The following is a 10,413-nucleotide window of genomic DNA, read 5'->3' as shown; positions in this document are numbered from 1 at the left end:
GCCGAGACCATCCCGTTTCGCTTCGTAGCTTCGTACACCAAATATCAACGAACAGCAGGATCTAACCTACCTCATGTATCAAAATAACTCCTAAGTACACGTTTAACCGCAGAGCAAAAGATGGGGAAAAAAATTCGTGTTGCTAACATCTTGTCCAAGTATTCTAGAAAGAGCGTATTGGTGTCTTAGAATCATGGGCATTTTCGATGCAGGTTTTTCCGGCATACGCGTGCTAGACAAATATAACAACAAATCTACAACGCCCTTACAAAACTCCAGTCACATGTACTCTCCATTCAACGGTTCGTTATCGGAAGACAAGCAAAGACTTGCGCTCCCCAGCCCGTCGAAAACACGGCACGGCACGTAAACGGCGTTCGGCATGTACATCCCCGAACCACCAACATTCCCGTTATCTCCGGAAACGCAACGGTAGTTAGGAAGCGGAACAAGACCGCTGTAGGATGCGATTGTCGATCACGCAACGCTGATACGGAGTCTTTCCCATGTGGCGGCGCTGATGCGACAGTCGCATTTTGCAGTCTTGGCCAGTTCAACTCTTTTCGCGCCGGTGTCCTTGACGGCAGAGTTGCCACTTCTTGTCGTTTCTGGGTGAAAACCTGGGGTTCCCCAACAACGTTACCGGAACGAAACGAAACGCGGGGTTAAGCACGCACGCACACGTGCATCATACCATGGGGATCAAAGACACGGAAGTTGACGTTGCGCCGTCGTCGTCAACGTCGGAAGAAAGAGTGTCTTCCGTTTCGGGCAAATCGCACATAACAGCCAAGAAGTCGCGCATGATGGCCGCCGACCAAGCCGCCGACAACGACCACACATCTAGATCCTCCATCTCAACTGCATCAACACACTCCGTAGACGACGACGACAACGACGACATCCAATCCATTCACCACTCTCTAAGTCGCAATGCGGGCCTCGAAGAATCGCGCGATAAGACGCTCGCGCCGCATCTCACTACCGTCACAACGAACATGACGCAAGATCCGCGGTTCGAAATCGATTTTGACGACAACGGCGAGAACCCGCAGGACTGGCCCATGGTCAAAAAAGCCGTCGTCATCTTCTTCATGTCGTTTTCCACGCTCGTTGTCGTTATGTACTCGACAAGCTATACAAGCGGTATCCCTGGCATGATGGAGACGTTCAATATTAAGTCGAAGACTCTACTGGTGCTCGGTATTACAACGTACCTTACTGGTCTCGCGGTTGGCTCGCTGCTCCTTGCCCCCTTGTCGGAAATGTATGGGAGACGGCCCGTCTATCTCATCTCCGTGTTTTTGTTCACGGTTTTGATTATTCCTTGCGCGTTGTCCAACAACCTTGCTCAGATCTTGGTGATGCGTTTCTTTGGGGCGATGGCTGGGGCGTAAGTTGACTGTTTTCTTCAAATTTTGCATCACTAACACATTTTTAGGGCTATGATATCAAACTCCCCGGGTACTATCTCGGATATTGCCACTGACGACCGCCGCGCCCTTTATATGAGTGTATGGAGCTGTGGCCCGATGAATGGTCCTGTGATAGGGCCGCTGGTGGGAGGCTTCGTTTTCCAGGCCCTGGGTTGGAGGTGGACAAATTGGGTCGTTATGGCGGCCGCCGGCGTCAGTTGGTTTATGGTTTTCCGTACGTATCTCTCCCCGTCAATTTCATATCAGTTCTTTTCGCAAGGAGAACGCGTGGGTGTAACGTGGACGAAGTGGCATACCCCCTGGTCACGGAAAGGGATATGGTCACGTGATCATATATGGCGCTAGTCAGTATGAGCACGTGAGTGTATTTCTCTACGACTCCCCGTCATGAGGATGCTTCATCTCAATGTTTCAGCTTTGTACACCCACTGGAGACTACCGAAAGATATATTCCACCAGTTCACTCAATCCCACCACCCACCTAACCACCCGCAGTAATACCCGAAACCTACGCCCCCGCCCTCCTCCGCGCAAAATCCAAGCGCAAACGCCACGAAACCAGCGACCCCCGCTGGTTCTCGCGCTACGACGACGGCAAAAAATTCTGGCCCCTTCTCCGCGAAAACCTCTACCGGCCGATCCAAATGGCCGTGTCGGAGCCAATATGCATATTCTGGGACATATACATCGCGCTCGTATACGGGGTATTGTATCTCTGCTTCGTCGCCTACCCCATCGTGTACAGCGAGTTGCGCGGCTGGTCGCCGGGTATCACAGGGCTGGGGTACATCGGCATTGGCATCGGGGGGTGTATGGTGATTGCTGCTGAGCCGCTGCTGAGGAGGATGATTAATGCGCATCCTAAGGATCCGGAGACGGGGAAGGTGGCGCCTGAGGCGATGGTTAGTGTGGTTTGTTTGGCGGCTGTGGCGTGTCCGGTTGGTGAGATGATCTTTGCGTGGACGTGTACGCCGGATGTGCATTGGGTTGCGCCGATTATTGCGGGGATACCGTTTGGGGCGGGGAATTGCGGGGTGTTTATCTATGCGTCGAATTATCTGGCGAGTGCGTATGGGATTTATGCGGCGAGTGCGCTGGCTGGGAATGCCGTGCTTAGGTCTTTTGTGGGGGGCACGCTGCCGCTTGCTGGGCCGGCGATGTAAGTTCACGCGTATTCTCCATCCCCCCTCTCATCCCCACCCACATACACAAAATCGCCATCTGACACACTCCCACAGGTACGCAACCCTAGGCCCTCACTGGTCGGCAACAATGCTTTCCCTGATAGAATTCGCCATGATCCCCATCCCCGTCGTCTTCTACCTATACGGGCACAAGATCCGCGAAAAGTCCACGCTCATCCGGCAGATGCGCGACGACAAGGAGAAGCTCGAGGGGCGGAAGCGGAAAGCGGCCGAGCGGGAGGAGAGGCAGAAAGCAAGAGAGTGCGGGCTGGGGGAGGAGAAAAAGGCGCTTGATGTTTGATGGCGTGGTCGATGGTGGGAAAGGTCACGTAGTTGGGGTTTTGGCGTTGGATTGAGTTTGCGCGGAGGAGTAGGGATAACAAAGGCTACATCAGGGGATATTGAGATGGGATTGATTGGGTAAGCTGAATGTGACCTTGAGTTTTGTGTGAAAGGGCTGAGTGTTGACTTTGACATTGGAATTGGAATTGTTTCTTATCGAATGTATGGGCATACTCTCGTCGGCCTAGTAATCATTCGGAAGGTATTGGTCAAGTAGATAAACTCCACACGCCTGACCCGAAACCAATCAAAACAAGAATATAAAACACACGTCTAGAAAAGAACCTCATGTATGCAGAAGAACCGCGCTCAATCAGCCAACCTATGATCATTAGTACCACGCCGCTTCTCACAGTATCGGGACCACATACCTGTAGCTGACAAGTGTGTCTACGCGGTGATTGCTTGTGCTGAAGCTCCTCAGCTGTACCTTCTCGCCATTCTTGATCTCTTTCGCGTCACTGTCGCCCCACTCAAGAGGTACGTCGGAGTCTGCATCAGCATAGACGAGCACGTTGAAAGTGCAGTTACCGTCGAGCATGGGTAGGAAGGTGACAGAAGCTGTGACTTGTCGGAAGATGGACTGAATCTCAGCCTGGATCTCGGTCTCGGTCTTGTCTTCTGGGCCATCATTTCCTCTAGATGATGGTCAGCGGTTGCGTATCCTTCCGTGTTAAATGAGAACCTACTCTGTTGCGGAGTTTTCGTTGTCGGTCGACTCCTTGGAGGGCTTGGTCTTGGCGTTCTTGCCAAAGATCTGGACCTGGACGCTGTCAGGGTTGGAGCTGGTGGTGGTGATGATAGAGTCTCACATCAAATTGCCATCGCTCCACGTGCTCTCCAGTTTCTTTACTGGTGATGACAACGATGAGCTTCGATATCTTGCCACCGTACATCCAGTCTTTCAGTTGCGACATGATCTTCTTAATGTACGCTTTGACCTGGTCGTCCGCCGTGACTGTGAACGTTAGTATTGGCTGCGATCAAAGAGGCTAGTATCAACAGCACACACCCATCATAGTCAACCCATATTTCTTAACTCTGCCTCAAGTCAGCAAACACATCGTGTTGAGGACTAAGTGGAAACGTACGCGGTGAAGTCTTCTGCAGGGTACACGCCACGCTGGAAGCTGAAATCGGTAAGCGTCGTGTTCGTCCAGGCAGGTTGCATCCACATGCACTCACAGGATAGTGTTTATGGAGTACTCAAACTGGCTGACATCAGCATCCAACCATGTGGGACGGTTGTGGGGGCTCTTGGCTTACGAATTCGTTCACAACTTTGGAGGATCCCTTCAGGGCGAGCTTGTGCACCTTGGAGGAGTCGGTCTTTGACGATTTCGATTTCGTCGACTTTGACGATTTCGTCGATTTCTTCGGCTGGGCGGTGCTTGCAGGCGGCATTGTGGTGATGGTGCGAGGGCAATAGGAGAGAGTGTGATGGAGATGGAGATGCAGGGTTTGTTTATGTTTTATGGTGGTGTTGTCGAGGCAACTAGCACTGAGCGGCAGCAATGGGTTACACACAGCGAGCAATGCACAGTCTGAAGCAGCAAGATGTCGAGCCAAGCTGCAGCTAATAGTCAGTCTCGCGTGCGGTGCGGCGTCGTGGAGACGGGGGTGGTGTCTGTGGAGTCGCTAGGCTGATTAGATAAGATGAAGGCGAGGAACATTTTTTGAGTCCTGCACCAGCGGCCAGACAGCCATCCCCGCCATCCTCGATCGATCTCATGCCCACTCATGCGATCATGCGTCCGGACCGCGAGCAGCCTCCTGCATGGCTGGCGGATGCATCCTGCCCGCCTCAATGGCTTCCCAACCGCGTCCCGCGCCCTTGAACGCACCCGCCACGGCGTCCCCTCCCTCGTCTCCCTCCCCTCCCTCATCCCCTCGAGAGGCTACGCGCACGTCTTCCGCCCACAGTCGGAGCTCGAGAAGCGCATTGCCGACATCCCCATCGAGCGCTACCGCAACTTCTGCATCGTGGCCCACGTCGACCATGGCAAGTCGACGCTGTCGGACCGGCTGCTGGAGCTCACGGGCACCATCGCCCCGGGCGGCAACAAGCAGATCCTCGACAAGCTGGACGTGGAGCGCGAGCGGGGCATCACGGTCAAGGCACAGACGTGCACCATGATCTACAACTTCGCCGGCGACGACTACCTGCTGCACCTGGTCGACACGCCGGGCCACGTCGACTTCCGCGCCGAGGTGTCGCGCAGTTATGCCAGCTGCGGCGGCGCCCTGCTGCTGGTCGATGCCAGCCAGGGCGTGCAGGCGCAGACGGTGGCCAACTTCTACCTCGCCTTCGCCCAGGGCCTGACGCTGGTCCCGGTGCTGAACAAGGTCGACCTCCCCCACGCCGACCCGCCCCGCGTCCTCGAGCAGATGCGCGACACGTTCGAGCTCGACCCCAAGGCTGCCGTGCTGGTCTCAGCAAAAACAGGCCTGAACGTCGCCGCCCTGCTGCCCGTCGTCATCGACAAGATACCCGCCCCGGTCGGCGACCTCGCAAAGCCCCTGCGCATGCTCCTCGTCGACTCGTGGTACGATGTCTACAAGGGCGTGGTGCTGCTGGTCAGGATATTCGACGGCCAGGTGCGCCCGGGAGACACCGTCAGGTCCTTCGCCACGGGCCTCAAATACATCGTGGGTGAGGTCGGCATCATGTATCCCCACCAGATCTCGCAGACGGTCCTCAAAGCTGGCCAGGTCGGCTACATCCACTTCAACCCCGGCATGAAGCGCTCTCAGGACGCCAAGGTGGGGGACACATACACCACGCTTGGCTCGGAGAAGATTGTAGAGCCCTATCCTGGCTTCGAGGAGCCTAAGAGCATGGTCTTCGTGGCTGCTTTCCCGACAGACCAAGATAACCACGAGCATCTGGACGACAGCATCAATCAGATCATCCTCAACGACCGCAGTGTCACCCTGCAGAAGGAGTCCTCGGACGCTCTGGGTGCAGGCTGGCGCTTGGGATTTCTGGGCACATTACACTGCTCCGTCTTCGAAGATCGTCTGCGTCAAGAGCACGGCGCAAACATCATCATCACGCCGCCCTCAGTCCCCTTCAAAGTCATCTGGAGAGACGGCACCGAATCCATCATCACAAACCCCAACGAATTCCCTGACCAAGACCAAGTGCACATCAGGGTCCAAGAAATCCACGAGCCCTACGTCTCCGCAACCATCACCCTCCCAGGCGAATACCTCGGCGAAGTGATCAAGCTCTGCGAATCTAACCGTGGTGAGCAAAAGGAACTCACCTTCTTCACCGCCACGCAAGTCATCTTGAAGTACGACCTGCCGCTGTCTCATCTCGTAGACGACTTCTTCGGCAAACTCAAAGGCGCGACCAAGGGTTACGCATCTCTCGACTACGAAGACGCAGGCTTCCACCGATCCTCCATTGTGAAGCTCAACCTACTCGTCAACGGCGTGCCTGTCGACGCCGTGTCGCGCGTCATGCACACTTCCCAAGTTGACAAGGTGGGTCGTTCATGGGTGGAGAAGTTCAAGGAACACGTTGACCGCCAGATGTTCGAAGTCGTGATCCAGGCTGCAACCGGACGACGCATCGTGGCGCGTGCAACTATCAAACCGTTCAGGAAGGATGTGTTGGCCAAGCTGCATGCGAGTGATTTGTCGAGAAGGAGGAAACTGCTCGAAAAGCAGAAGGAGGGGCGCAAGCGTCTAAGGTCAGTCGGCAATGTCGCTATTGAGCAGGAGGCCTTTCAAAAGTTTTTGGCGAAATAGTTGTGATACCCGAAGCTTCACTCGAATACACTCCACTGCACATTACACGCTTGAAATTAGAGTTATGGGAGCGCTGAAGTTTCCACCATGTCGGTTTTCGTCTCATGGACGCCAAGTTATGTCTTCACTACACACTTATTCGCGACGGTACCTGTGTGGCGTGTTCCCGTGTTGTACCGCGCCGGCGCCAGCTAACACGTTTTTCTCACTACTGTCACCCTTTAAGGTCCGAGGATCGCCCTTTGGCTCGTTTCATCGAGAGGCTGATACTTCGATTCCGCAAGTGTATCGCACCACTTCCGCTGCTACTAGGTTTTGTATTCACTCAAAAAGCAAACAGACATCTCCTCGAACCTCCCACTTTCATGCGTGTTCAATCAACACATTTTCGCATCCCCACCCGGATACACCACATCTCAGAACCCCAGGATCAAGCTGCCACGCACACGGCCATGCACATGCACATGGACGACGTTGACACTTCAATTCCCCGGGGCAACATTCCGAACCTATGCATCTTCCAAATACCCATCTTCCAGGCCATAGACCAGGGTTCCCACGATTAGCGGTTCATCGAATCGACGCTAACCTCGCGCTAGTTCGCCTGCTAGATGGGTCATGACATCAGCCGCCCATCGAGTGAAATCCCCCGGTTCGTCGTCCGTCCACTCGGTCGCGTCTCCGCGCACCCCTGTACCTGACAGGAGCTGTGGGACCGAGCGAGTGTTGGAATCACCGTTATTGCGAAAGAGGAATCGTGGCATAGTTTAAAATTCTCGCTATGACGTGGAGAACTAACGGGATGGCGGGATTGACAGTTCGCTTGGACTAGGTGCGTTCGTTCAAAAACGTGGGTGTGGACTTGGTCTTTGATAGTCTCGGGCTTGCTTGCTGTCAACTGTCGTTCTGCACGAAAGGAGTGCTAGGTCAAGAGATGGCTCGATTTCTCGGCCTCAGAGGCACACGCCTGGCGAGTGCTATTAGCATTGTCTGTGGGCTTTGTTTCTTGTCAGTCCCTATCCCCGTTCAAACTACTGGACACGCGTTACTGATATATCGACTGCAGATGTTTCGGCTATGCGCAAGGTGTCATGGGCGGTTTGTTGACGGTGCCTCAATTTCTCGAACGCTTTCCTGAGGTCGATATTCTGGATTCGACCGAGTTCAGGGACGCATGGATCACTGGTATGTAGAGTTCGCGTCGGACATGAGTCGAGGCGATATGTGTGGAGAGTCCTACGGATCGGGGCTGATGTTGTGTAGGTCTTACGGTCGGCTCGTGGCATCTAGGATGCTTCGTATCTGCTATCCTGACTATTTTCATCGGCGACTTGCTGGGACGCCGTCGAACGCTTCTGTTGGGTATCACGCTCTGGACTGTCGGAGAGATCATACAGACGACTTCGTTCAGTTTTGCGCAATTCATTGTTGGGAGGGCAATCGCGGGCTTTGGTAATTTATCTCCTTCCCTTCCATTACTCGTAGATTCTGTTGAAAGATGAATGCTAACAACGTCGTCAGGCAATGGCTTCACCACCTCCACCGCCCCCGCCTACCAAGCCGAATGCGTGAAGTCACACCGCAAAGGAACAATCCTCATGATCAGCGCCGGTGCCTTCGTCTCCGCCGGTATCGCCCTCTCATACTGGCTCGTCTTCGGCTTCGCGTACATCAGCAATTCTTCCGCCGCATGGCGTGTTCCCATCGCTTTCCAAACCCTCTTCGCACTCCCCGCCATCGCAATGCTATGCTTCCTCCCCGAGTCTCCCCGCTGGCTCATCCTGACTGGTAGGGAGCAAGAAGCACTAATCACACTGGCAGCGCTGAACGACGCCGACCCCGATAGTTACGAGATCAAAGACGAGTTCCTTCAGATCAAGGACGCGATCCTCGTCATGGCGCAGGGCGACTCGTCATCCCTGTTCAGCAACAAAGAGCGCCGGGGCTTCCACCGCGTGGTGCTCGCGTACTTTGTGCAAGTCTTCCAGCAGGGAACCGGTATCAATCTCGTCTTGCAGTACCTGAGCTGGATCCTCTTGACACGCATGGCGTACTCTGGAGGGACGGCCCGGTTACTCGCTGGCTGTTCGGCGACGGCGTACTTCCTCGCCAGTTTCGTTACAGTCGTTGGTATTGATCGCTTCTGGGGGAGGCGCTCGCTGATGATGTTCGGTGCTGCGGGCATGAGTATGTGCATGGTTCTCTTGACTGTGCTGCAGTACTTGTGGATTGAGCATAACGTTAGCGGGACACGGGTCGCAAGCACCGTCTTCCTCTTCTTGTTCTCGGTTTTCTTCGCCATTGGGTGGCAGGGTATGGCGTGGCTGTATCAGGTTGAAATCGTGCCACTGAGGATTCGCGGTCCGGCTAATGCATTGAGTACGAGTGCCAACTGGATGTTGAATTTTGTGTAAGTCACTCTCCCCTTCCATCATCTTCTGCGGCCTTACTACCAACTCAAAACAAGTACCTCCACTAACACCCCTCCCAGCGTCGTCTTCATAACCCCCATCGTCTTCCTCCAAATCAGCTGGCGCACCTGGATTATCTTCGCCGCGACAAACTTCGCCATAATCCCGCTAGTCTACTTCTTCTACCCCGAGACTGCCTTCCGTTCCCTTGAAGAAGTAGACGTCCTCTTCTACCTCGCCGATGAATCCCCCGGCAACCCCTGGCTAAGCGTAGTGCGAATCTCGTCCTCGGAACCCCTCTGGTTCGGCGAGCGCGGCGAGAAAACAGTCGGCATGAACTACTCCGACTCATCGTGGCACCGGCAGCTAATGGGCAGTTCCTCCTCTTCGGGCGTGTCGCCGTACACAGAGAAGCGCCACAAGCCAGGAAGCGATAGCACGTCGTCGTCGCCGCGCGGGCTCACCTCGGATACATACCGCCCCGCTGACCCTGAGAGCCCCATCGATCCCATGCTTACTAGTGTGCTGTCCCGCGAGTCGACACTCACGACTACGATTCGCAGCGATGCAAATACGAACTTTGCACGCAAGATAAGGAAGGGCAGTAATAGTGCGCCGACTTCGCCGGAGCCTGATCATCCGCTTTTTCAGCACCCGATGCTGGCGCGAAGGGATGAGTCGGAGTCGCCACCGCGTGGGCGCAGTCGTCCGAGAGATGCGCTGTCCAAGGAGATGGGATTCGGTGATGCAAGACCCAGCACCGCTGCGTCAGACCGCCAGCAGTACTTCCGCCGCTTGTCTGAGAGTCGCTATAGCGAAGCGGATGTGGGCCGTTTCGTGGATCCCGACGTGAGTTATCCCGGGCGGATTGGCGCGGGGATCACGCGCACCGCGAGCGGGAGGGAGACGTATCTTCCTGATGGGGTTGCGAGGGATGCCGGGCGGGCGTGCTAGGTCGATGTGGGTGTGTTGGTGTTGGTGTTGATTTGAGGGGTTGGGCTGGTCTTCTTTGTGTATATATACCGGGTTTCCTTTGTATTGGTGGTTATGTTGAAGGTTCTGGTTGATTTTATATCTGTAATGGGGAAGGTACATTCTCGTATACACACATTTTATGGCTTGAGTTGCTTCAGCCCCGTCCCGTCATAGACCAAAAGTAATCCCTCGGCCACGAACACACACACGCTGAAACGTAAAACCCACCACCTCACACTTCGAAAGATGACGTCCCACACACTCTGCTTGGCTAGGAACAGACGACACGTTCCCGTCATCATTCCT

The 10,413-nt window shown here is 54.8% G+C and overlaps 4 protein-coding genes across 4 annotated transcripts; 3 read left to right on the top strand and 1 right to left on the bottom strand.

Moving 5' to 3' along the window:
• Positions 1 to 998: 998 nt before the first annotated feature.
• On the top strand, positions 999 to 2,921 carry P153DRAFT_372316 (MFS general substrate transporter; the record flags this gene model as incomplete). The annotated part of the gene is made up of 4 exons (XM_033669381.1): positions 999 to 1,393; positions 1,442 to 1,650; positions 1,932 to 2,595; positions 2,675 to 2,921. The coding sequence occupies 4 exons, from the start codon at positions 999 to 1,001 to the stop codon at positions 2,919 to 2,921; spliced, it is 1,515 nt and encodes a 504-aa protein (XP_033528108.1).
• A 93-nt stretch (positions 2,922 to 3,014) lies between these two features.
• P153DRAFT_330160 (mitotic spindle checkpoint component mad2) lies at positions 3,015 to 4,584 on the bottom strand. Its single transcript, XM_033665424.1, has 8 exons — positions 4,229 to 4,584; positions 4,148 to 4,173; positions 4,054 to 4,092; positions 3,975 to 4,003; positions 3,775 to 3,920; positions 3,652 to 3,725; positions 3,334 to 3,600; positions 3,015 to 3,284 (listed from the first exon to the last, which is right to left on the bottom strand). Exons 1-8 carry the CDS (start codon positions 4,364 to 4,366, stop codon positions 3,272 to 3,274), a joined length of 732 nt encoding a protein of 243 aa, XP_033528107.1. The 5' UTR covers positions 4,367 to 4,584; the 3' UTR covers positions 3,015 to 3,271.
• Positions 4,585 to 4,702: 118 nt separating this feature from the next.
• Positions 4,703 to 7,287, top strand: P153DRAFT_380907 (translation factor GUF1, mitochondrial; the record flags this gene model as incomplete). Its single annotated transcript, XM_033669982.1, has 2 exons — positions 4,703 to 6,663; positions 6,948 to 7,287. The coding sequence occupies 2 exons, from the start codon at positions 4,703 to 4,705 to the stop codon at positions 7,285 to 7,287; spliced, it is 2,301 nt and encodes a 766-aa protein (XP_033528106.1).
• A 368-nt stretch (positions 7,288 to 7,655) lies between these two features.
• On the top strand, positions 7,656 to 10,086 carry P153DRAFT_380906 (uncharacterized protein; the record flags this gene model as incomplete). The annotated part of the gene is made up of 5 exons (XM_033669981.1): positions 7,656 to 7,729; positions 7,788 to 7,906; positions 7,985 to 8,173; positions 8,243 to 9,131; positions 9,213 to 10,086. The coding sequence occupies 5 exons, from the start codon at positions 7,656 to 7,658 to the stop codon at positions 10,084 to 10,086; spliced, it is 2,145 nt and encodes a 714-aa protein (XP_033528105.1).
• Between the last annotated feature and the right edge of the window lie 327 nt (positions 10,087 to 10,413).

The sequence above is a fragment of the Dothidotthia symphoricarpi genome, assembly GCF_010015815.1.
Source record: "Dothidotthia symphoricarpi CBS 119687 unplaced genomic scaffold P153scaffold_2, whole genome shotgun sequence".
Taxonomy (NCBI): Eukaryota; Fungi; Ascomycota; class Dothideomycetes; order Pleosporales; family Dothidotthiaceae; genus Dothidotthia; species Dothidotthia symphoricarpi.
This window is presented reverse-complemented; position numbering and strand designations above follow the sequence as displayed.